Genomic DNA, 27,597 nt, shown 5'->3' on the forward strand with positions numbered 1-27,597 from the left:
TTAAGGGATTGTGTTAAATGGATGTATTAAGCAAGTTTAAGGGATACTTCTACTCTACTATTGATGATCGCACTGGACCTAGAATATTCATTTCATCCTGAACAGCACCAGAATGGGCTGCAGTGGTTGGAAGGTTTCCAACAGAGATATTGGAAGGACTTTAAAGAGTGATGTTGTGTAAGGGATCCATGGAGCCTGAAAGGGGTTAGTCCCCTGTACCTCCGAGATCCTCTGGCCCCATTTGCTCTTTTTGTCCTCTCCTGGTTAACGGCACTAGGCCCCCGGGTGGTGCCGCTTTGGGCTGCGCTCAGCCTCAAGCTCTCAGCCAGGGTGGGAGAAGCGGTCATTGCCAAGTGAACATGCTTTTTTCCACATTACTGGGTGGCAGCCAGCGCCAGAGCTAATCTCCTGTGTTTTCAATGTCAGTGACAGTGATTTCTAGAAGCGGGTTTGTTTGCTTTCTGGACCCGCCTCCCCACTCCCTCAAATGGTACTTTGCCCCAAAGGACTTTGCCTTTGCTTTAGCTGTTGGACACACTGGCATCCTCCGCAACCAGACAGCCCCCGCAGAGGCCCGCGGCAGGAGTCACCCCGCCTGCCTCGTCCCCTTAGGACCCATCTAGCGGGAGCCACTGCCCTAGGCGGTGACGGGACGGTGAAGCTGGCGCTGGGGGCTGCCCGCGGAGCAGCCCAGGGACCTCGCCTTCGAGACGGAGCTGGCAAGTGCCAAGCTGGGGCCCCCGGAGGGGAGCCGGGAACGGCGTTTGCCCGGGCCGAGGAGGAAGCCGGAGCATTTGGGAGACGGGACCGCGGGAACCCGGAAACGCCCGGGCCGCAAGGGGCTGGCGCCAGCGACGGCAGCAGAAGCGGGCGGCGCTGCGCGTCGGGGGTCTCCGGGGACCCGGCGGGCTCGGCTGCCTGAGGTCCCCGGCGGAGCTGCACCGCCGCCCCCAGTGCGCGCGGCCGGCGGGGCTGCGCGGAAGGTGAGCATGGCGCTCTGCTCCGGGCGGCGGGCGCGGGGAGGCCGGCGGCGGCGCGAGAGGCTGCTGGCGCGGCCGGGGCGGCTCCCAGAGCAGGAGCCGGAGGCGGCGTCCAGGGGGCTTGTGTGAAGCCCGGCTGAGTGGAGGGGACGGTGTCGAAGTCCTTAAGGACTAGCTCGGTAGGGGTGGGAGTGGACGAAGTGACACGTGGTACCTCCGAGGAACGACGTGAGGAATGTGCTGGGTGGAGAAGGAAAAGGGCCCGAGGAAAGGGGTGTGTCAAGCGAGCGAAATCGGCAATGTGTGCCTCAGAGCCTGGGGCGTGCGGAGCGAAGTGGCCGGTGGGCCAAAGTGGCGGTCACTCCCTCAGTGAGTGGCCCTTGAGCTCCCGCACCGAGCCACCAGACGCGGACGCTATGCTCCAGAAGCCGCAGGAACTTCAAGAAACAGAAAGGGTGTCCTTGGTAAGGCTTGTACGTGTGCAGGGGCTGTCCGAGGCCAGGTGGGCTTTCTGTCGGAGCAGGGGTGGGGGTGGGCGTGTGTGTGTGTGTGTGTTGGGGGAGGGTTCTGAGTGGTGAGAAGGAAGGATTTTAATTAACATTTGTATAAACCACTTAAATGCCTCTCGGGAACGTCGGTTCAAATGAATTAAAGAACAGTATTAAATGTGGTCGTGGACGTTGCTTAGGAGACTGAATCTTTTGTTATGTTCTGTTACGTGCGCTATTTGAAAATGGAACCGGAGTGTTTTGTTTTCAATCAACATTCCACTTTTGGTAGTTAAAGGTGAAATTTGGGACAGTTTCTCACTTGGTGCTCTTACTCATTTTCACTGGTAAACTCAGGCGGTTTCCTTTAAGGGAATTTCTTCTAAGTTTACCTTTCGGGTGTTAACGTTCCTCCCAAGTGTTGATTCTACCTCTTCAGCATCTCAGTTTGCTTTTTCCCTTTTTCATTCCCACTACCTGTGCTAAATGTTTTAGACTCTTCTTTCCTCTTCTTTGCGCTAGTGCAGTGGCTTCCAAATTGGACTTGCTGCCCCCAGCCTGTCTCCCTTCCAGTCACTCTCCTGCCTGCTACTTTTTAAAGCCGGGGGTCTTACTCGTTCTTTGGTTAATTTTTCCACAGAAATGCTTGTGTGATGCTCTTTTAGCTCCAGAGTAAATGTAAAATTATTTAATGTGGCATTCAAAGCACTTCCAAATTTGAAGCCGTTCGTTGCTCCAGTCAGATCAATATGTACCTTTCATTCTTTTTTTTTACTACTTTATTCCACATATAGTATTTTTTAGCTAAACCATAGTAGTTATTTGGAAATGTAATTTCTGAACATGCTCTATGCCTACCTGTCTTGGTCTTTGCTTACGTCCTTTCTTCCTACAAGGAAGGCCTTCCTTACCATCCTTGTAGAAATTCTACTTGTTCTTTAAAGCCTTAAATGCCGCCTCCTTCTGTGTTTAATTTTTTAATTGAGATATAATTGACATTTAATGTTATGTTCCAGGTGTACAACACAATGATTTGATATTTGTATGTATTGCAAAATGATCACTGCCATAAATCTAGTTAGCATTCATCACCACATGTAGTTACAGATTTTTTTTCTTGTGACGAGAACTTTTTAGATCTACTGTCTTAGCAACTTTCAAATATACAATACAGTATTATTAACTATAACCACTATGCTGTACCGTATCCCTGGGACTTATTTATTTTATGACTGGAAGTTGCCACTTCCTTCTTATGAAGCTTTCTGAAGTCTACTATCACTCTAAAACTTTTTTTTTCCTCTTGTGTGCTGAGCTTTATAAATTTTATAATACTTGTTAAATTTGCATTTTACCATGGTTATTTGAGAAATTTATCTATACTACCTCAAAGATTTATTACTAGGATCAAATGAAGTACTAAAACATGGAACAGAAAAGCATTTTCAAATTTAAGATTATTAGTAAAAATCTGAAATGAGGTTACACTACAACACAAGAGTTATCCTTGTCTCCAGGAGCACAAGTCGTCCGGCTTCAGCTTGCAGGGCTTTGGGAACAGGGCAGCTTTTGTTCTCAGCAATTCCAACTTAGGAGGGTGAGAGAAAATTAGAAATGTTAGTTTGGAGAGTCATTGCCAGGTGTTGGAGGAAACTGGAAGAATTCAGGATCCACTTCAGTTTACAGGTAGATAATAAAACCTCAAAGACTGTGAATAGCACTAGAATCTGATATCCACAAAAGTGTGCTACTGAAACATGATTTTTTCTCTCTACAGTCATCTCCATTTCTACCAAAGATAATCACAGTAAGACTAATTTGTTTGCAGTCTAAGTCTAGTCTCATTAAACTTGGCCAGATTATTTGCATAAGTGCAGCAAGAGTGGTGATTGACCACATAGGGTCTTTTTAAGTCTGCTTTGCTGGAGCTTTTCAGAAGGAATCTCAGATTGGACTTCTAAAAGCTTTTCAAGGCTACGATGCCAAGCCAAGGAATCACCATCAGACTTTGCCTGCAATACCTATAGAGTGAGTGAATTTCTCTCTTCTCGAGATCCCTAAGAAATCCTAAGGTTCATTGGGTTTGCCAGGAAGTGACCTTCCTTACTCACCTAGCAAGACTGGGAACAATGAAAGCAAGATACCAGGCTTTTTTTTTTTTTTTTTGAAAGGAGCTTTATTGGCTCTATAAAGTCAACCTTAGTTCCTTAAAGCTGGCTGATCGTATCTGATATTATGCACAAATATTTAATTGACTTCCTTTTAACAAGTATGTTTTCATTACTCATGAAAACTTCATGAGACATTAAACAGCCAGCCGTCATCTTAAGTTATTTTTCTCGTTGACAAATTTTGTAACATAGAGCTAATATGAACTTATTACCTAGTAAACCCAGGTAGAAAAAGTTGTATCTCTGCATTATCTTTAATGCTGACAACTCTGGAGACATACCCATTTTTTGTTTGGTTGGGTTTTTTTGTTTGCTTGTTTTTACTAAACTAACGATATTCTTATTTACCAAAGAGTACCTGAATCACATGAGCTTAAAAACATTTGGGTTAGTTTCTATATTTCTCTGAGAGAAGGTTTAATTAATATAGCACTTCTTTTTCTTTAAGTCAATTAAATTGAGCTCTTTTACAAATTAATTTTGGCAGTACCATCCAGAGAAAGAAATAGCACATGTCTATAATATACACAAACATGCAAACACAGAGAGATCTTATAACTGTCTTTTTAAAATTTTAGCCATGTGTCAAGTACAGTAATACAAAACTCACTAGTTTATAAAAGAACAGTTGGATCCAAATTGTGTTTTGTGCAAATGGAGTTAGATAAGGTTACCTGTGGAGATGGCGAAAGCTTTCTACTAGTATTTGTGGAAAAGACTTTTAAGATTTTTTCATTTTCCCATTTTCCAAATGGCTCCCTTTCCCTTTTCAGCCTCAGGTAGTTGCTTCTGGGGTTCTCTGAGTCCCTTGAGAGCCCCTGATAGAGGATAGGGGCCTTATATAAGTGACTGTAGGGATCTGAGGGCTGAAGTGGCAAGGGAAAAGTCTAGCAGGGGTTGACAGACAGATGGGGAAGGTAGGAGTTTGAAGGCGGATGTAAGAAAGGATTCAAGGGAACTGAATGGAAGATCGAAGGTGGCAAAAGGAAGGAGGAGGAGCAGAAGCAATGGGAAGGAAGAGGTCTTAGAGGAGCCGGTTTGGGGAGATCTTAAGTTTCTAAAAGAAGCCAATGAAGTTCTAAATTATCTTCAGCAAAACTGTGCCAACAAGAAGGAGGTGGACAGAGTTGGTGGAACATATAGTCCACAGGGGTCCAAGAAGAGGATTTCAGTCAACTGAGAAGTTCCCATGGGAGAAACAGGATGAAGTAGAACAGAGAGGCCTTAAAAAACATAGCTCCCATTAGGCTTTGACTATCAGCTTCTAATTAGACTAATTTTTTACTGTAGAGCTCTTTTTAAAAAAGTTGTTTCAAATATCTTATTATCAGGTTTCAGTCAGGACAAACAGTAAATATTTCTGACAGTGTTGAACTCCTTTTTTAAAATTATTTTTTCCTTTTTTTTAAACCGAAAGTATATCTATCAAGTGACTCAAAACCAAAATCAGTAAACCTTTTATGACTTAATCATGATGCAAGAGAATTCCCCAAAGAGCATCCAAAAGAAGCAGCCCTCCCAAGATCCAGAATAACTCCCAAAGATAGCCAAAAAAAGGAAAGACTTGGCCAACATGCCACGCTCATTCACCCCTGGCCTGGCAACAGTCACTTGGATGCTAACTGCAAATGGGGTGAAACCCCCATTTCTGTCCGGCCGTATTTTTGCACCCCCAGTTTGATGTTGAGCCACTTGCACACACAAGAACCAGTGACCTTCATGCCCTGTGCTGGCAGAAAGTCAAGCCAAGTTCTTGGGACACACAAGGAGACAAACAAGAAAGTAATAGCTGTCCCTGGGAAGGCAAGGATCAATAACCAATGGGTACCCCAAAACCAAATTCACAAGAGTCTCAATTCAGAGAACTAATTTTTACAAGTGTTTTTCTCTTGCTAATCTGAATTTGGAAAGGAAGGGGCAATGTAAAATTTTACCTTCCTGTCTCAACTGGGCTTTACAGACAAAGATCAGGGGCAGCTGACTTTTTGTAAGAATTTTTGCCTGTCTCTGGCTTCTGCCAGTTCTCCCAGGATCCCATCTGCAGGCTCTGGAGTGAGTAGGGTATCTCAGCAATCTCATCCTTTCTCTGTCACCAGAAACTGTTGGGGAGGAAAATAATTTTCCTGTATCCTTCTGAGTTCTTAACTGAGACTCGTGTAATAAAAAGCAGATTAACAAGAGAAAAACAAACAAGTTTATTAACATGTATACTTCACATATACATGGGACACACTCAGGGAAAATGAATGATGCAAAGAGGTGGCTTTAGAATTCAGGGAATTCTATACCATCTTAATAGGGAAAGGCGAGGGAGGAGATGTAGGCGTCTTAGGGGAGATTAAGTGATTTTTAGCAAAGATGAATGGGCCCTTAGAAGAATAGAAGGGAAGTATGATAGTTTGTGACAAAGTTCCGGTATGGTGCCGACTTCTAGTCTCCTTTCCTGTGATAAGAGTCAGTTCTCCTTGGTTGGTGAAACTCTTCTGGGGAGGGGATTTATGACAACTGAGTTCCTTTTAGAGGATTTAGGCAGGTAATAGAAGTTCACAGAAAGCCTCTCCTTGTATTTGCTGTTTTTCGAGTACCTACAGCTCAAAATAATCAATATGCCAAAGTGGTATATTTGGGGGGTGCTCTGTCTGCTTTTCATCACCCCCATTTTATAGATGAGAATATTGAAGTTCAGACAGGTCAAATAATTAGCCCTAGGTCCTGCATATACTCTTTAGGTTGCCTCAGTTATATTTGAAATGGATATAATTTGTATCTTCAAATGTTTCTTTCACTCAGTAGGATCAATATGTTGAATGAATGACTGGATAAATATTAGAATCAACTCAGTCTCTCAGAGCCTAATCCTATCATTCAGTAACTGTGGAGTTAAGTTTTGAGCTTCTTCCCTTTTCCTGAAAGTTTTAGAGAGGGAAATTTCTATTTAATATTAATCTGCCGTGGAATTTTTGTGTGTGTGAAATTGCAAAAAAATTAAGAGTACACTGTAGACGTGTCTGGGTAACTGAAATAGCTTGAACCTCATCAAACGGGCAGTTAGTAATGTCGTTCATGTGTATGAACTTAAAGTTTATATCAATATGTATGAACTGGTAGCTTAACATTAGATTTCAAACCTTTAAAAAGCAAGTGTATCCTAAGTACATTCAACTTAATTGTCAACTTTAATGAAGGAGTGTAGTGCTGTGGTTATATATTTTTAATGATTGTTTTTTGGATCTTTTGCTATGTAAATTTGAGAGTGTTTGGTATATAAATGTGAGAGTTTTTGCTTTATGAGCTAGACTGTTACTCAGCTTCTCTATCCAGATTGCCTGTGCAGAACTCTTACTCGTTTATCGTCTATATTGGAGATACCATCTCAAATGAAACCAAAGAACCAGTTGCTGTCTAGAGATGAGCATTTTGGTTGAAAAAGTATGCCAAGTCGGATAATATAGTCGAAATTAGAGTCAAGATGGAGCGGAAACTTTTAGGTCACATCAGATAGAATGCTAAGAAAGCAGATCGTTCCAGTAAGAAAGTGTCCACTGATGACTTTACACCTTCTCTGCCTAGTTTTTTCTGTAAAAGCTGGATAAGAAGTTTTTTCTAAATTCATTTGTTGTATAAGCCAATTTTAAACATTTCTAGTAGCATTTTCTAACATGAGTAAGTCTTATAAAGGTATTATATAAATATAAATATATATATTTATAATAAATATATAAGCATAAATAAAATAATATATAATATATATAATTTATATATATAAATATAAAGTGAATATTCAAATAAGGCATTGTAGTAGTATAACCACTTTATCTGATTTATATCCTTTAATCCTCATAACCATCCTATGAGGTACATACTATTGTTTATCCTCATTTTATAGATGAGGGAAAGGAGGGACAGAGAGGTTAAGTAATTTTCCTTAGTTATGAAGCAGTAGAGACAGAATGTGAAGTTAGGCGATCTGGGTCCAGAGGCATACTCTCATTTACTGTGCTGACTGACCCTCTAAAATTTAGACAGACTTAAACACTTAGGCTTTACTGCAAAGACCATGCAAGAGGCTTACTGCAAAATTCATGGGCCATGAGTTGGTAGCCTTGACTAAGAGAAAGCTTGCTTTGTGTCTGAGCTCTGACATGTTATACAAGGCAAGTTATATACTTAATATCTCAGAACCTCAGTTTTTAAATCTGTAAAACAAATGATATCTCCTTTTACAGATTAAAGGAGATTTAAATGAGATAATGCCTGTCTGTAAAGCAGCTAGTACGTCTGTCATGCTGTAGGTGCTCAGTAAATCTTCTTTTATTAATTTAACTTGTGAAATTGCGATTATTAGAAAACATTTAAGGAGAACCAGTTTCAGCATGCACCTGTCTTTTATGTATTATACAGAGAGACTTAATTCAGGAGGAGCTCATTCTTCCCTTCTGAGAATTTATGTGGAAATTATTTATTCTTTTATAAATCCAACATAAAGTAAATGCCTATGTGCATGCATACGTACACTATGTGACAGGCACTGGTAAGGAGATGCAGGACATACAATGATGAATAAAAGAAAGTCATATACGTCAACAAATTAGTTTGATAACATTTATGAGTGGTGTTATAAAAGATATGTGCAAAATGGCACAGGAATATAGTAAAGGGGAGGTTTCAGTCTGCTTGGAAGACTTAGGAAAACTTCACCGAGAGGAAACCTATATTGTATGAAGTTCTACAAGTAAAGAAGAGGAAAGAGTTTTTTAAGAAGAGGGATATTTTGTACAAAGAATGCATGAAGAACAAAGAATGCACGAGACAGGTAATAGTTTATGGCAGGAAATTCATGAGGTTAATCAGGGACTGTTTTATGTGTATCTTCTATTTGATAGTCAATTAAACTTTACCAACAGGGAAGGAATGTAATCAGATCTACATTTTATTAAGATATCTGCTGTAGAGAGGATAGATTAGAGTTATGAGGATCTGAAGGCTGTCCTCATCAGTTAGGACACAGAGTGACATGAGACTTGAACAGTAAATACTGAACAAGGTAATTGGAATGTCTTCATATTCTATGTAGTTTTTAAGTCCATAGTGTATATAAACTTCTAAGACTGTAGGTTTACCAGGGAGTGGTTGCGATTTCATTTTTAGAAAGCATGGTGGTTAAAAAAAAAAACACAGCATTTGAGTTCTAACACTGGAATTTTGTCCTTAGGGGAGATGGTAATTACCCCAGCACAGTTAACAGCCAGCATTAGAAAAAGTTTTAAAATTCTTGAAGCTTGTCAGACCATAAATCCAAAAATACCAGCTCATTCTATAGGTTCTATTAAGTTTCAGTTATTTTCACTGATAACACATTTTTCTAAAATTTTTACCATTTGCAAATGCTACAAAAAGAAATTTTTTAAGGCCCGTCACCTTTCAGGTGTAGCCTCAGGCTGAATTAAATAAATAGCTAAACATTATTCTTGATTACCTTGTACATTTTTATACTTAAACATTTGAAAAATGGTTAGAAAATGCTGGGAACTTGTTGTTAATGTTAGTGCTTGAAAAGCAACTCTATCTTATAAAATGATTATATTATGTTAGGCCTTCTGCATATAAATAGATATATTTCAGATGGCATGTTTTGACCCATGTAGTGTACCTGAAACTGGGCAATAAGTTATGTTAAAGGAGTTAGTTTGAGAATAGTCTTGTATGGACAGAAAACTTAAAATTGGGAATTGTTTTTTAGCTTATAAACTTTATATCTGATCATATGCTATTAATATTTCAGGGGGCCAGCCCTGTGGCGGAGTGGTTAAGTTCATGTGCTCCACTTTGGTGGCCCAGGGTTCATCAGTTTGGATCTGGGCACTCACCTAGGCACTGCTTGTCAGGCCATGCTGTGGTGGCATCCCACATAGACGAACTAGAATAACCTACAACTAGGATATACAACTATGTACTCGGGCTTTGGGGAGAAAAAAGAAAAAAGAAAGGAAGATTGGCAACAGATGTTAGCTCAGGGCCAATCTTCCCAGAAAAAAAAAAAATTTCAGGCTATAAAAACAAAGACACAATTAAAAATAGTGCCAATCTGTACTGCCATTTATGTCCTTTAAAATAGCAAAGAAATTGGTCTTTTCTGAAATGAGCCATAGTAGAAGAATTACTTTATAACATTAGTCAAGTCATTACCTTCCCTGTAGAAATGTTATTATTAACCGTTTAGTTTTGTGAACCAAGTGGATGGGCTTTGCATTTCCCATGGCAGAAGATCACTAGAGTAATATCTCACTTATTTGGTATCCTTGGTTTGTTACTCAGTCTGGCATTTATTTTAAAAATATTTATTGAGGACATACTATGTACCAGGAACCAATCTATGCACTCTTCAGTATAACTCAGTTTTCCTAGTAATTTATTAATTCTTTTGAATACTGAAAACTTCATTTTAACCAGTCTTCCTTCTAAACATATTAAATACTTTCTGCCTGAGTAGACGTAGAATGGAGAAACATAAAATTTTTTTAATGTAGACTTAGATACTTACATTAGTTTCCTGTGGCTTCTGTAACAAATTACCACAGATTTGGTTGCTTAAAATAAGAGAAATATATTCTCCCACAGTTCTGGAGGCCAGAAATCCAAAATCACTATCACTGGGCTGATACCAAAGTGTCAGCAGGGCTGTGCTCCCTCTGGAGCATCTAAGGCAGAATCCATTCCTTTCTTCTTCCAGCTTCTCATGGCTGCCAACATTCCTTGGTTTGTGGCTGCATCACTCCAGTCTTCAAGGGCAGCATCTTCAAATCTCTCTCTGCTCCATCTTCGTATTGCCTTCTCTTGAGTATCTGTGTTGTCCTCTTCTATCTTTTATAAGGACACTTGTGTTGGCATTTAGGGCTCTCTTAGCTAATATAGAATAATCTTAACTTAATCTTCCAAATAAGGTAACATTTACAGATTCTAGGGATTAGGACCTGATATTTTGGGGGACCGTTATTCAGCCTACTAATATCTTCAAGCATCTTTTGATGTCTGGTCATGTGCTAGAATATAGAGATTATAAAAATATGTAGAATATAGGATCCCGAAAACCTGTAAAGTTTTAAACTCAATTTGCTTTTTATTTCAGCCTACTACAAGATCAGACTTTGGATGTGGTTTTCAGAAATGTTGACCTTGTAACCAAAGGAGATAAGAAGTTGTTTTAGGGCAGTTATAAAGCTTTCTGATTCCTTATGTGGACTTTGGGCTGTGAATTTTAGGCCCTCAAGTTCATTATTTTCTTTCTCCAAGTTTTCTAGTTCACTTAGAAGCAACCAGTGAACAGCATTATATGCCTGTTTCCAATACCATGTTTGTGGCAGCTACTACTTGATCACCCAAAGCCTTATCTTGAGTATAAGTGTTTACAGGTGATAATTTAAGTAATTTTTGCCTTGGCATGGTGAACTACCAGTGTCTCCTTTACCACTGGTAATAGGGTCATTAATGCCCTTATATCTAGTCAGATCAGAAAACTGATTCTATATTCCTATTGTTGTGGTTCTGTTACCTTGGAATTACATTTGGTACCAAAAACTGTGTCAATTGGGGCTCAGTAGAGAAACAGAACACTTCACCACTATGGAATAAGGAATTTATAATAGGAATAAGACTTTTCACAACTGTGGGAGAAGCAGGGGAAGTGAAGGTCAAAGAAGAGAGTGTTGGAGGATTACTGAAAAGTCGCTCAGCAGCCCTCCTGAAAGACTGGTGCAGGTAGGCAAGTCAGAGCTTTCACAGGAATCTAGGAAGTCAGCCATGTCCTGCAGCCAGAGTGGGACCATACAGTGATGCTGGTGGAAAAGTTTATGGAAAGCTGTCATTTCTGTGTAGCTGTCTCTCTATGTCCCCAGTCAAAAATCTCCTGGAGAGCCTGGGCTCACTATTGCTTAGTAGGGTCAGCAGTTGGGAAGAAGAGCTGACTGAGGGCAGGGAAGAGAGGATAAAATGGAGCCTGCTGGCACTTCTGTTTCTGTTTCAGCACATTTAACCCTGAGCATCTTCTGAGAGTAATGGCTGTTTCTTCACTTCTGCCATCCAGATCTTGTGCAGATTTTGGTTTAGCCAGTTCTCACTTGGCACCATACAGAGAAGAGGATTTTGGGAAATGTGTTTGAGTTTAACCAAGGACCCTAATTTCCCTATGATATTTTCCTATTGTGCGGTATGTCATAGCAGTTTACACACTTAGACTATTTTTTGAATTATTTAAATGTCTTCTAAGCTGGAGGATAAGCTCCATGAAGAAACAGATTCTATTTGTTTTGTTCTTTGTTGTGTACCCAATGCTCGTCCCAGTGCCTGACCATAGTAAATATGTATTAAATATTGATCATCAGTTGTGGAGAGTTGTGTGATACCTTTATTTTTCACTTCTGCCCCCAATCTCTTTAGTCTTGAGCCTTTACTAATGGTTAGTACCTGTGGACTGTATCTCTTCTTTGTAGAATACCTTTAACTTCTGCCTTTAGCTGTAAGTTGGGGGAAATGACCATAGCAGAAAAGTGGTAGAGCAGAATAGCACAGGAGTGGGGAACTGGGAGGGTGGGAAGGAGAACATTTTTACATGGCATCATCGATTCAAAGAGGGTCTTACAGCTATACTTAATTAGGTTATTATGTTTTCCCAATCATTGACTTTACTTAATGAGTACAATGGTACTGAACAATTTTTAATCTAAAAATTAGTATGCAGATAGGTTTTATGTTTGTATAGTTGAAGAAATATTTAAGTACTATTGATTCTACCTGAATGTAGGAGTGGAATTCTGCATCTGTGAAAGAACAAGTTAAAAATTGGCAGTACTTTAACTTACATACAGGTCATAATGTCTTATGTAAACAGACACTTGACACCTTGAGGAAGAAAGGGAAGGAGAAACAATGAAAAGTTGTTCAACTTAGAATGTAATAGGAACCACAGATGGTAAAGGGTCAGCTGTAAAGTGTTATTGAGCAGGATTTTGCTTTTTGTAAGCATTTAAGAGTGAAATAATTTAGTGGAAGTAATTATTTCTATCATAGACACAAAATTGGTTATACCAATAGTGCAAATTACCTTCGACTCATATGTCTTTCACTTTTATAAAAAATACAATTTTTAGATTTTCCATGGGATTTTTATGGACTGCAAGTACAGCATATTGTTGCTACTTTTTGGGAATACTGTATCTACTTCTAAGGTAGTTTGAAAAGAAGTTATATATAAATGCCAGTGTCAGAAGTAAAGCCAATTGTGATGAATTTTATTTGTTGTTATTTGGAGTACAGTTACAAGTGGCAGTTTTAAAGTTTTGGCATCATGGAAGATAATGGACAAAAAATTGTAGCTGAGGTCAGCATTTCTGTATGTATTTACTTTTTCTGCTCATTTACTTGGAAAAACCTAAAACGGTTTGTTTTTACACCAATAGCTCTTTTTGACTAGTATGTAATGTGAACTTATGTTTGCATAGCACTTTATAACTTGTGTGTTTTCATATGTACTCTATTATGTCATTAACCTCTAGTAGATTGTTATATTATACTTAGTATATTTCAGAACTGAGTATATTTCAGAACTGATGTTTAGAATTGTAAATATATCTCACTCTGAAAACCATAAGTTATGGGGCTGGCCCCGTGCCTGAGTGGTTAAGTTCGCATGCTCCACTTCGATGGCCCAGGGTTTTGGTGGTTCGAATCCTGGGCGCGGACATGGCACCGTTCATCAGGCCATGCTGAGGCAGCATCCCACATGCCACAACTAGAAGGACCCACAACTAAAAAAATACACAACTATGTACCAGGGGGCTTTGGTAGAAAACGGAAAAATAAAATCTGTAACAATAAATAAATAAATAAAATAAAAACCATAAGTTAGAAATTCAGCCTTTTGTTTTTACAGTAGAAGGAAAAGTGATTTGCAGAATTTCTTAGGTACTTAGTAGTCTTTAAAAATCTGTATAAATTTTGTTACAGTTTTAAAACATGGACTAAACTTTTAGTTTTTTAAGACTTTTAGTGGCTGGAGACATATTGGTAAAATACAGATATTACTGTCGCAGTAGAATGATGGGCTTCATACATAGACTTAAAGATTGTACATATATGTTGGTAAGCTCTTTGAAATAAGAGTCAGACTGATTTTCAGATTTACCTAGCTACATATCAGTTTGAAAAAGGAATAGAAATTATTAGTATACAGTGTTTTGAATATTTCAGAACTTAGTTAATACATATCTAATGCAATAATGATGGTGTAAACAAGTAATTTCTGACTAATCCTGATTAATTTGGGGGTGGAGACGGTAGCAATAATATACCTTATGTAATGTATATTTTTTAAACATTTAGAGGCTGTAAAGTAACTCAGAATTGGCTGACAAAGAATTATAAAGCAGGGATCTTTGGGAGATACTTTAATGAAAATGAGGGACATGTAATGAGCATATCAAATGTACTTAAATTATACCTTCTAGAGTGTTTGAAAAACCTTTTTTTCTTAAGACTATTAAATAATTACTGAGAACTTCTTTGAAGTCTAAGTAAACTTACTAATATTTTTTGTACAAAATGCAAAAGTAAGTTCTAACCAAGCGATCATCCAAACTTATCAAATCCAAATGGATAGAGCTTATTAGATGAGTGAAGTTTTGCTGTACATTTTTCTCCCAAGAGGTGAGAAAAGATTTAAAATAATGAAACTCAACTTTATAAATATCAAACTTATTTAAAAATTCAGAGGAAAAACAGTAATTGGAAAGCAAGTGCAAGATCTATTAGAGCGACTGACCAAACCCTGATATATTCCTTGTGCAAAGGACTTTTGAAAGTACCAGTAGTGTAATTGCTTGTATTAAATCAGTGTGATTGTAGTATATATGATCACAAAGATTACAATACACAAAGATTACAATTATATGTTATTGTAAAACAATTATACACTCTTATTTATCCAATAGTTAAGTATTACATAAGTTGTATATTACTATGTATGTACACTCAAAGTTTACAGTTTAAAAATTCAGACAAAACTCTTAGATGAAAAAATTGAAATTAGATTAATAGGAGTGTGTGTGTGTGTTAGTGTTGGAACTGGAAGATACCTGAGAAATCATATAAAATATTAAATTTTAGAAAAATAGCTTACGATATTTGTAGCTTATATAATATTTAGGAGCTACTTGTTGAAAAATTTTAAGGAAATTTTAAAATTTTCAAATTTAAATCTTTAAAAGGAAAAGAAAGTATCCTAAATGTTCATCAGTGGAAGAATGGGTAAATAAAAGGTCCACTCATTTGATGGAACATTATAAAGTTGTTCAAAGCAGTGAACTAGGTTTATATATCAACACAGTAGCATGTAGTGGCAAAACAATGCTGAATAAAGTAAGAGAGGTGCTGAATAATGTATACAGTTTGATGCATGTATGTATATTAAAATATGTATGGCTTAAGAGTATATATATGTATATAAAATTTTGAAAAGTGGACAGGAAATGTATACTCTAATCAAGATAATAGGCTCCTGCTGGGGAGAGGGAAAGGAACAGGATTTAAACTTTGACTTTAGTTGTAATGTTTTATTCTTTTATGAAAGGAAGGATAAGCAAATATGACAAGATTGACACTTGTTAGTTCTGGGTGGTGGAATCATGGATGTTTGTTATATTCTTGGTACTTTCCTGTGTCTTCAATATCTGTTTTCTTCCCTCAAGAAAGATGTTATTTTTTAAATAAATGGGGGAACTTTGTGATTACAAGACTATTTTCTGTATAACTAAGAAACCCAAACAGTTGTTGAAATCATTTTGGTGGGAATATGAAATGGTCTAGGTACTTTATTTTCCCTTTGCTGCTAAAGTCCTGGGGTTTAGGGATTTCCAAAAAACTGAAATAAGAAAAATTGACAGACTCTATACCACTTTGGGTGGTGGGATTATGGTTCAAATTTTTACTTATTAATATAATTTTAAAGTTTCTACATTGTTCTCATCCAAGAGTATACTACTTTTTAAAGTAAATAAAATAAATGCTTTTTTTTAAAAAAACAGAGCAAAACAAAGGAAAGCCATCAGAATGAAATGGTGTCATTTACTGTAGTAATCAGGAAGAGTGCAGTTTTCAGGTCTTAGCTGTTGAGGTGAAAGTGGAGCATCCAAGCATCCAGACTCTTCTGACCCTGCTATCAAAGTGAGAGCCTCACTGAACCCCAAGTGGGTCCTTAAAGGAACGTGGGCAGTAATATGCTGACTGGTTCCTGAGGTTTTTGACAGTAAACAGGATGAGGTTACATTGTGAAAGAACTTAGCACAGTTTCTTGTTGATTATTGGTATGTAAGTTTCTCAGATAAGAAATTTTTATGAAACAAATAATAATCTGGGAACCAGAAGATTGGCAACACCTGAAAGGATAAAAGAAGGAAAATTAGGTGGTAAGAGAGAAATCTAGGTTGGACTGAAATTAAATTTTAACATGAAATTGTTTAAAGTTTGTTTTCAATTATAATAGGAAAATATTGTAGACTTTAAAATGAAGAAACAATGTTAATCTTATAGAGAAGTGGAACATAATCTTTGTTTTGGTTGATTTTCAATATATGGAGTTGCTGTGCATTTATGGTTTGTATTAAGTGAAAATACTTAGTTTTACCTGTATTGTACTCCAAAACCAAACTACATATTTGTATAATCTTAGAAATACTAGTATTTTGATTTTTTTCATTTTGAGTTTATCCTGCCCTTAGGCAGAGCTGAAATTAAATTGTAGTTCTTTATAGATTATCTAGTACAAATAATCATGTGTTTATATATATTTTACTTTTTGACTTTATTAGAAAAACAACCCAGTTTTTTTCTCCTGTGTGCCTCCTTTACTCCTCACACAGAACACTTCACTGACACTTCTGGTCCCAAATGTGTGGAAGTTTTCCCCCACACCAAGCAATTCTCTGCGACACCAGTTGAATGTCCTGCAATTTAACTCAATTCTGACATTGTCCACCTAGAGATAGTATCAGATCCCACAGGTTAAGGGCTCAATGCTAGAAGACTGCTCCCACCCTACCTGAGTTGCCAGTTGCAAGTAGTAGGTCCCCAGGTTACCCACAACTTTCTGTCCACCTTGGCTACAAATTGGAGGTTCCCGCCACCTCCTCCTCAGGTTCCATTAATTTGCTAGAGCAGCTCAGGACGTAGGGAAACACTAGTTTACATTTACCAGTTTATTAAAGGATATGGATGAACAGCCAGATGAAGAGATACATAAGGCAAGGTCTGGGAGGGTCCCCAGCACAGGATCTTCTGTGTGTGTGGAATAGAGTGCTTCTATACACACTGTGGATGTTTTCGCCAACCTAGAAGCTCCAAACCCCATACTGTTGGGATTTTTATGGAGGCTTCATCAGATAGGCATGATTGATCTTTAGCTCTGTTTTCAGCCCTTCTCCCTTCTCAAGAGAATGGGGGTGGGGCTGAGAAATCCCAAGCTTCTAATTATGGTTCTTTCTGGTGACCAGCCCTCATCCAGGAGCCTTCCAGAAGCCCACCCAAAGTTACCTCATTAGAACAAAAGACACTCCTGTCACCCAGGAAATTACCAGGATGTCAGGAGCCCTGTGTCAGGAGCCAGGGGCAGAGACCAATATATATTTTGTCTATTATCTCACAGACTTAATAAAAAACATTGTAGGAGACTAAGAGTATTAAGAACTGTATTAGTAATTAAGAACTGTATTATTAAGGTGAATGTCTGTATTGATGTTGTATATGCTCGGAAATGGAAAAGCAAAATTATAAAAATGGTATATCCTAGCTTAGAAGCTGACTTTTAAATTTTCATTTGAAAAGAAATTAGAGGAATGCTGTTATAACAGGTAAGTTATGGTCTTAGTTGGACAGAATAAACAAAAGACTTCCTGGAACATGTTTGAAATCGTTGTTTGACATTTTCCAGGAGAATCAGATTCTTATGCCAAATGTAGATTGTTGGCAACTTGCTCTCCTTCCATAGAGAGTTAAGGCCACCAGAATGTCCTCTGGAATTCTACAGTAGCATGTAGCAGGAGCTAGGGAACCTGATATGTAACTACATAACCTGGTATTTCCAATTAGTAATTTTATGACCTTGAACAAGTCATCTAACTTCTCTGTTCACTATTTTCTTGATTTTAAAATAACGAGATTGTACTAGATAATTTTGAAAGCATCTTTTACCCCTAAAATGCTGTAATTTTATTTCACATTAGGACTCTTTTGCTAATGCAGATTTAGAAAAGTGAGATAGATGGTTGATAAAGACGTCTATGTTTTCTTTCCTCTAAGCTTGATTCTCTAATTTATATGTGACAAAAAGATATTCAGATTTTTTTTCTGAAATTCAAATGAAATGCTTAAGATATTTTTTTCCAATCATTATATGTATTTTTCACCATTGAAAAATTTTATATTCATGGTGCTACATTGTTTGTGTTTGGGGTATATTCTACTGGAGATCAGAATTGCTAAATTTACTAAGCTAGACTTTATGCCTTCAAGAATAGGCCATATTGTAGCTATGGTGTCTACTGTAGGCACTAAATAATGATTGTTGAATCTGTTTGAATATATTACGTGGTATTATAATACTTATGAGGTAAGGAAAGAAAAAGAATCATATATCTAGAACCGTAAATGGTGGCTTGGTTGTAAGAGCTCTAAAGAGATGTAGTATAAACAGAGTTCATATTAATAAAATTTAGGGTGGAATATGGAATCATGGAAAAGATAGAGTTGAGGTGAAGAACAGACTAACAGAATGACATTGACCTTAATCCAAAGAAATCAGAGCCAGAACCAAAGCTAGGAGGAAAGCCTGGTGAGGAATGCTACTATTTGGTATGTCTTCAATCTTTAATTTTTTTAATCAACTTTATTGAGTTATAATTTACATACAATAAAATGTACCCATTTTAAATGTACAGTTCAGTGAGTTATGATAAATGAATATAATGTTATAACCACCACACAATCAAGATACAGAATATTTCTATTACCAAAAATTCCTTGCTATCCCTTTGCACTCAACCCCCCAATTCTAACCCCTGCAGATTAGTTTTGCCTTTTCTGGAATTTCATCTAAATGAGTTATATAGTATATACTGTTTTGTCAAAACTTTTTTTGTGCAGTATGTTTTTGAGATTCATTGATGTTTTAGTGTGTATCAGTATTTCATTTCTTTTTATTGCTGAGTAGTATTCCATTGTATGAATGTACCATAATTTGTCTAGTAATTCACCTATTTGGTATTTGGGTTATTTCCTGTTACTGACTGTTACAAATAAAGCTCCTATGAATATTCGTGTACAAGTATTGTTACGGACATGTATTTTCAAATCTGTTGAGTACCTCTAAGAGTGGAATTGCTAGGTCATATGAAAAGATTCTTTTCTTTTTTTTAATAAAATACCAAACATTTTCAAAGTGGTTGTACCATTTTACATTCCCACTAACAATGTTGAGAGTTTTATTTGCTCTAAATCCTCCCTGCACTTGGTAGCATCAATTTTTACGATTTAGCCATTCTAATGGTTTATAATGGTATCTCATTGTGGTTTTAATTTGTGTTTCTCTGAAGACTATGATGTTAAACATCTTTTCATGTGCCTATTAGACAGTTATTTATCCTTTTTGGTGAAATGCTTTTAAATCTTTTGTCCATTTTAAATTGAGTTGTCTTTACTTACTTTGTTGTTACAAGTTCTGTATATATTCTGGATATAAGGCCATTGTCAGATATATGTATTGAGAATATTTTCTCCCATGATGTGATTTGCCTCTTATTATTTTTGCAATATCTTTGGAAGAGTAGTTTTTAATTTTGATCATGTCCAATTTATCCATATTTTTCTTTTATGGTTTGTGTTTTTTGTATCCTATCTAAGAAATCTTTGCTTATCTCTATGCAGCTACCATTTTCTCCTATGTTTTCTTCTTGCATATTTATAGTTTTAGCTTTTATGTCATGCCTGTGATCCATTGCTAGTTAATATTTGGTATGAGGCAGATAACGGTAGAGGTTCATTTAAAAAAAAACATGCAGGTATCTCGTTGTTACAGAATTATTTGTTGAAAAGACTATCCTTTCTTTTTGGTATCTTTGTCAAAATCATTTGACCAAATATGTATGGATCGTGTTCTGGACTTTATTCTGTTCCATTGATCTATACTTCTCTCCTTGTGTCAATATCAGTCTTGATTACTAGAGCTTTATTGTAAGTCTGGAATTTCAGTAGTTTAACTCCTTTTACTTTAGCTTTCCTTTTCAAACTTATTTTGGTTGTCTAGGTACTTGGTATTTCCATATAAATTGTAAAATCAGCTTGTCAGTTTTTACCAAAAAAACCTATAGGGATTTTGTTTGGGATTTCATTGAATTTGAGGCAAAAGGTGTGACTTTGGATGGAGAGGCAGTAAACTGACCACACAGTGCGTTGTCTTTCCTTGAAGGAGGATCTTAGTGGAGCATCTCCATGTCTACAGAGTTATACTGGTTGACAGTGTTGTTCAGATCTTCTGAATTCTGAGTGGTATTTTTGTGTGTGGGTCTATCAATTACTGAGAAAAGTGGGTTAAAATCTCACATTGTGACTGTGGACTTACCTGTTTTTCTTTTTAGTTCTGTCAGTTTTTGCTTTATGTGTTTTGAAGCTATGTTATTAGGCACATATACATTTATAGCGGTCTGTCTTCCTGATATATTGACTCTTTTATTATTATGAAATGTCCTTCTTTAGCTCTAGAAATAATTCTTATGTGATGTATTTTGCCTGATATTAATATAGCCACTCCAATTTTCTCATAGTTATTTTTCTCATGGCATATCTTTTCCTGTACTTTTAGTTTTTAACCTATTTGTATTTTCAGATTTAAAAGTGAGTCTCTTAGAGCTAATACTGAGTTACTTTCAGGAAAATATACGAACTTTGCAACTTTTACCATTGGCAGAAGTTGGGTAGAGGGTACATACTCCTATACTATGTTTTCAACTATGGGAGTTTAAAATTTCTCAAGAATGTTTATAATTGCTTGTTGTTAGCGCATTTTTCTGGTAACTTCTTTAAAATTCTTGTCTGATAATTCCAACATCTGTATCAACTCTGGTGTTGTTGTCGATTATCCTTATTCATCCTAGTTGAGATTTATCTTGTTTTTTGGTATGATGAGTATACTCATTTTGGATTGTATCCTGGACATTTTGAGTGTTACATTATGAGGCTTTGGATCCTACTTAAATCTTCTGTATTAGTGGATAGCCACTGGGGAGGTATGAAAGGTGCTGCCTCTTTGCTGGCATTTACCTTGTAAGGGCAAGAATGGTCAACAGGGCTTTTCCCCCATAGTCTGTGGCTGCAGCCCCTGGTGGGAGGGGGAGAGGGCTGTCACGTCTGCTCTCTTTAGTGCAGGGTGGGGATGGTCAGTAAGTCTCTGCCTCACAGATCACACAGCACCCAGTTTGGAGGGTTCTGTCCTGCAGGGCTGCTGTCTTCCCAGTCCTTTGGTTAGAGACCATGGGTTTTTTTCTTGGGCCTTTTTTGTTGTTGATTTATACCTGTTGGTGGTTCTGGGTTGTACTGCTGTAGCACCCAGGGTGAGATACATAGGTGGCAAAAAATCTCCAAGGAACTCATTGCTGAAGATCTGAAGTCTCTAGAAAGTCTGTCTTATTTTCTTCACCTTTCAAAGTCTTCTGGTAGTTGCTTTGTCTTTGGTCCAGGGTTTATAGTTGTAATTAGCAGGAAAAATAGAGTGGAATGCACTTATTCCATCTTGCCTGGAGCCAGAAGTCTCTTACTGGTTTTTAATACAGGTGTACCTCCAAGATTTTGCAGGTGCAGTTCCAGACCACTGCAATAAAGTGAATATTGCAATAAAGTGAGTGACATGAATATTTTGGTTTCCCAGTACATATAAAAGTTATGTTTATACTATATCGTCTATTAACTGCAATAGCATTATGTCTAAAAAAAAGTACATATCTTAATTAAAAAATACTTAATTGCTAAAAAAAATACTAACCATCATCTGAGCCTTCAGTGAGTCATAATCTTTTCAGTGGTGGAGGGTCTTGTAAAAAAAAATGCAATATCTGTGAAGTACAATAAATGAGGTATGCCTGAATATTAGTTTCTGTATTTTCTAGTTTTGTTTATTAGCCCTGTTTATTTTGTTTTTCAGGTAGATGAAGATAAAACAATGTCTGCCAACTTAAAGTACCTTTCCTTGGGAATTTTGGTCTTTCAGACTACCAGTTTGGTTCTAACAATGCGTTATTCTAGGACTTTAAAAGAGGAGGGACCTCGTTATCTGTCTTCTACAGCAGTAGTTGTTGCTGAACTTTTGAAGATAATGGCCTGCGTTTTATTAGTCTACAAAGACAGCAGTAGGTATCTGGGTTTTCTGTTTTTAAGTCATTGCATTTATTTAATTGTTTTCGTGTTCTTCACATATGATATATATGTAAATATATATTGGTAACTACACATTTGAACACTATTGCATTATCTAATGCTCTAGCATTAAGAACATTCAATTTTCATTTTGTTAAGACAGCTTTAGGGCCAACCCCAGTGACCTAGTATTTAAGTTCAGCATGCTCCACTTTGGCAGCCTGGGTTCAGATCCCTGCTGTGGACCTACACTGCTCTGTTAGCAGCCATGCTGTTCTGGCAGCCCACATACTAAAATGTAGAGAAAGATTGGCACAGATGTTAGCTCAGAGTGAATCTTCCTCAGCAAAAAAAAAAAAGGAAAAAAAAGACAGCTTTAGTCTAGTAATAAAGGTATATTATTCTAATCTGTATCATGGTTCATATCTTCTAGTTAACACTGTAAATATGAAACAGTTTTTTTGCATTTATAATTTGAGAATAAGTAAATTCTATAATTCTGTGACTATTAGAACTTTAGAGGACTCATAAGTTTTTACTAACGTCATGGCTTTTTATTTGCTGTATTAGTCCAGCAGTGACTAATTTGATATAATATTTTTAAAAAACAGCTTTACTGAGATACAATTCATGTACCATATAATTCACTTATTTTAAAATGTACAATTCAATATTTTTTTTGTATATTACATTATTAATTCTTTGAAGTTATAGTTACATATATCATAAAATTTTCAATTCTAACCATTTTTTTTTTTTTTATAAAGATTTTATTTTTTCCTTTTTCTCCCCAAAGACCCCTGGTACATAGTTGTGTATTCTTCGTTGTGGGTTCTTCTAGTTGTGGCATGTGGGATGCCGCCTCAGCGTGGTCTGACAAGCAGTGCCATGTCCGCGCCCAGGATTCGAACTAACGAAACACTGGGCCGCCTGCAGCGGAGCACGCAAAACCAACCACTTGACCCCGGGGCCAGCCCCTCAATTCTAACCATTTTTAAATGTACAATTCCATAGTATTAATTACATTCACAATATTGTACAACCGTTAGCACTATTTCTAAAACTTTTCATCACCCCAAACAGAAACATTGTAACCATTAAACAATAACTCTCCGTTCTTCTTTACCCTCAGCCCCTGCAAACCTCTAATCTACTTTCTATCTCTATGAATTGGCCTATTCTAGATAGTTCATCTAAGCAGAATCATAAATGTTTGTCTTTTTATGTCTGGTTTATTTGACTTGGCATAATGATTTCAAGGTTTGTCTGTATTGTAATATGTATCAGAACCCTTGCTTTTTATGGCTAAATAACATTCCATTGTGTGTGTATGTGTGTATAACATTTTATCCATTCATGTATTGATGGACATTTGAATTGTTTCCACCTCTTGGCTACTGTGACTAATGCTGCAATAGATGTACAAGTCTCTGTTCAAGTCCCTGCTTTCATTTCTTTTGAGTATTTACTTCAGAGTGGAATTGTTGGGTCATATGGTAATTCTATGTTTAACATTTTGAAGAACAGCCAAACTGTTTTCCACAGCAACTGCACCATTTTACATTCCCACCAGCAATGTATAAGAGTTCCAATTTATCCACATCCTCTCTAACACTTGTTATTTTCTGGGTTTTTCTTTTTTTTTTTATTATAGCCATTCTAGTAGGTGTGAAGTAGTATCTCATTGTGGTTTTGATTTGCATTTCCCTGATGAATAATAATGTGGAGCGTCTTTTCATGTGCTTATTGGCCATTTGTCTATCTTTAGATAAATATCTATTTAAGTCTGTTGCCCATTTTTGAATTGGGTTGTTTGTAACTTTGGTATACTTTTGAAACTATCATGGTGGCCAGTGTGGCTGGAACATACTTATATGGGAAGAGAATGGATCAAAGAGGAATTGAATTGGTTTCAGAAAATAGACAATGCAGGATAGCTTTGAAGGCTATGAATTTCCTTGTCAAAGCAAAGGGAAATAATTTAAATGTTTATAATATGGTCTGTTTTGCACTCAAAAAGACCCGCCTGGCAGCTGTATTGACAGAGGAGGATGTGCAAGAATAGGTGCAGCTGCTTCCAGAAGTGTAGGGAAGCTAGTGCACTAGTCCAGCAAGAAGATGATAGTGGCTTAAACTAGGTTGTTAGAGAAGAGAGGATGTTTCTGAGATGTTTTTTTAAGCTACAGCTGACGCAACTTGCTAGTAGATTAGGTGTGTGAAGGTCCAGGCACAGGAGGAATTCAGTTTGTGGAATAATTCCTAGGTTTTTAGATTAAATTACTGGGTGAATAGGTGTACAATGAATGATATATGGAAGATAGATTTGGGGGAAAATTAAAGCTTCTCTTTGGTCCACGTTACATTTGAGATGCCTGTAAGGCATTCAGATTGACGTGTCAAATAGTAGAATAGGTGAATATGGAGCTCAAGGATTTGTCAGCTTATGTATTACTTTAAAATCAAGGATTGGATGAGATAACCTAGTATATACTGAAAAGAGAAGGCCAAAGACTAAACTGTAGCATTCCCAACATTTAGAGGTCATACTAAGAAGGAGGAATAAGAAAAGAAGACCAAAGGAGTTACCAGCAAGATAGAAAAAAACCTATAAAAATGTAGGAAAAATGTAGGCAAGCTGAGAAAGTAGTGTTTTTGCTGCTTCCATTCTAGATGAATGGAAGTATCCACTCATTTAGCATTGTGGAGCCAAAGGTATCTTTGACATTGAGTGGTTGGCATTGTGGAGAGAGGTGATAAAATCAACTTTCAGTGAACCAAAGCACAAGTAGACATATCATGCACAAAAATAAATTCCAGGTGGATTAAAGACTGATATTTAAAAGGCAAAACCGTATCTTTGGTACCATGAATGATTTCAGACAAGATGCAGAAAAAACCACAAATAAACTGTGAAGGAAAAAATAGATAGTTTGGGGTACATTAAAATGAAAAACGTCTGTATATTAAACCAAATGAGAAGACAAGCCACAGACTGAGAGAATATAGTTATATCACATGGAAGCACCAATAATTAATATCCAGAATGTACAAAAAAACTCATACAACGCAATAAGAAACAGAGAAGCAATGCAATAGAAAAGAGGACAAAAGATATAAACAGGCAGTTTACAGGAGAGGAAACCTGAATAGCCAATAAATATGTAAAGAGATGCTTGGCTTCATTAGTAATCAGAGAAATCAAATTAAAACCACAAGACTCAATTTCGCTATGCTCACATTGGCAAAAATAGAGTGTCTAACAATACCAGGAACTGACAGGAATGTGGAACAAGACTTTCCCTAAACTGCTGATGAGAACAATATGTGATGGCATTAATTATTTAAAAATTTAATTTAAAAAATAAGTAATATTTTAGATTTTTTTCCTGCTAAAACTAAGAAAAGCTCTTTTGGTAATTTTTATTTTACTTACATAATTTTTTGACATTATTTTACGTTGAGGAAAGAATGAATATAAAGTAGCAATCTTTAAAGTTTTTTTCATTTTAAAAAAGTTGTCATAATCAAAGTTTTCAAGGTTTATTTTGGTAGAGAAATTCATCTATAAAGTGTCATTGTTGCTAAAGTGGTAGAGTTCCTTAGAATTTATCCTTTTTCTAGTGGTTTATGTATCTCTTAAAGTTCTTTAGACATTTTTTGTGATTGATATTGTAGGTTGGCTAGCTCAAAGTCCATTTCCAACTCCTGTTTCCCTTTCTTGTCTCTAATGTGGAGCTTGCATAGCTCCCTTGCAGCAGGGGGTAGCTATGCCACACAATCCTGGTCAATGAGAGTGAAGAAGATGCCTGCTAGACCACTGTTTTCTCCTCTTCTTTCTTGCTGCCTAAAAGAAGAACCAGAGGTACAGCAGTCATTTGGTGACCTTGTTGCACTAATCATGTAGACAATAGGTGAAAAGCATGAAGGAAAAAGCGATTATATAGAGAGAGAGAGAGCTTAGGTACTTAATGTCATCACTGAGCTGCTGCAGTAGCTTTGGACCTGGACTCATGATATGTGAGACATATCCCTATGGGGTATGAGCCAGTGTTGGTTGGGTTTTCTGTTTGCAGCCAAACCTACTCCCTAACTGATTTACCTTCTTTTTATGATTAAAAGTTTTCACAATTATTAATTGGCATCAAATGACTGATGAGAAAATGGAATGCACAAAATACAAGGTTTTATAATATTGCTATGATAAAGTAAGACTGCTTGGTTGACAAGTTAATACTTTGAGATTTTTTCATCATAAATACCTATATGTAAATATATACACATAATCAATTTGATTGTGTTTCCCGATGAAAGAATATAAGGATAATGCTCTTCTTAATATGTTACCTTTTAATATTTAACATTTGAAATATTAGCATCATTGTAAAGGTATATTTTAGACCAAAAAGTATCTTAACATGTAGCTGAAATTCCTTCTTTTACAGGTGAGAAAACTGAGCCCTTGAAATAAGGTATGTAACTTATTTAGAGTTATTTAATTACTGATTTTGCCCATTTCGTATTTCTTCTAGAATGTAGTCTAAGAGCACTGAATCGAATACTACATGATGAAATTCTTAATAAACCCATGGAAACGCTTAAACTTGCTATTCCATCAGGGATATATACTCTTCAGAATAATTTACTCTATGTGGCACTGTCAAATCTAGATGCGGCTACTTATCAGGTACTTACAATACATTTCTAGTAGTCCTTCTAAGAAACAAACAAACAAGCAAACACTAATAATATTAGCTGTTTTCTTTTTCAGGTCACATATCAGTTGAAAATTCTTACGACGGCATTATTTTCTGTGTCTATGCTTAGTAAAAAATTAGGTGTGTACCAGTGGCTCTCCTTAGTAATTTTGATGACAGGAGTTGCTTTTGTACAGGTAACTATTCAAGATAAGTATACCTTTCATTTTATCACACTTTCAAAACCTTATTTATTGTGCATGAAGAATATGGTTCTATCATTTGTTGAAGCAAATAAATGCTTATTCTCCCAACTGATAAGTTTTTTGATGGCTTCCTTTGAGTAAGATACTACATTGGGACTGTAAGTGATACAAAGAAATAAATAAAAATCAAATTGTCTGACATAAATAAATGAATAATCTAGTTAGGGAAGTAAGAGCATGTAAAACAAAGCTGATTTTTACTGGAGACCTGGGGCATTTGAGAGTAATGAATCCCTTATTGCCTATCAGCTTTCCTGATATCGTTCTTTCCTGGTTCTTCTCACATCTTTCTAGTGATTCCTTATTGGTTTCCCTCCTGGGGTCTTCTTCCTTGATACTCCCTTTAGATATTGGGATTGCTGGTAGGCTTGTTATTTCTCTTAAATTATGTCCTTATTTTTGGAGATTTCATCCATTCTGGAGGTTTTTATTGACGCATATGCTGATAGCTTCTTGATCTATGTCATTAGCTCTGGTTATCACCTGTAGTTTCAGATTTGTATTTCTAAAAGCCTGTTGGACATCTTTGCTTGGTTGTTCAATAAACTTTA

General features: G+C 36.8%; 1 protein-coding gene across 4 annotated transcripts in view; it reads left to right on the forward strand.

Annotated features, from left to right (window-relative positions):
* Positions 1-497: 497 nt before the first annotated feature.
* The window catches only part of SLC35A3 (solute carrier family 35 member A3), a 43,273-nt gene continuing 16,173 nt past the window's right edge, over positions 498-27,597 (forward strand). Inside the window, exons 1-4 of one of the 4 annotated variants that reach the window (XM_014851508.3) lie at positions 498-983; positions 21,875-22,079; positions 26,616-26,770; positions 26,855-26,977. In XM_014851508.3, coding sequence (XP_014706994.1) covers positions 21,893-22,079; positions 26,616-26,770; positions 26,855-26,977 — 465 coding nt within the window. In that variant the 5' untranslated portion in view covers positions 498-983; positions 21,875-21,892. Of the gene's footprint in view, positions 984-1,244; positions 1,445-21,874; positions 22,080-26,615; positions 26,771-26,854; positions 26,978-27,597 lie in introns of those variants that run through there. The other 3 variants (XR_011494861.1, XR_006514551.2, XM_014851507.3) reach the window with 3 other exon arrangements.

The sequence above is a fragment of the Equus asinus genome, chromosome 16, assembly GCF_041296235.1.
Source record: "Equus asinus isolate D_3611 breed Donkey chromosome 16, EquAss-T2T_v2, whole genome shotgun sequence".
In the NCBI taxonomy this organism is placed as follows: Eukaryota; Metazoa; Chordata; class Mammalia; order Perissodactyla; family Equidae; genus Equus; species Equus asinus.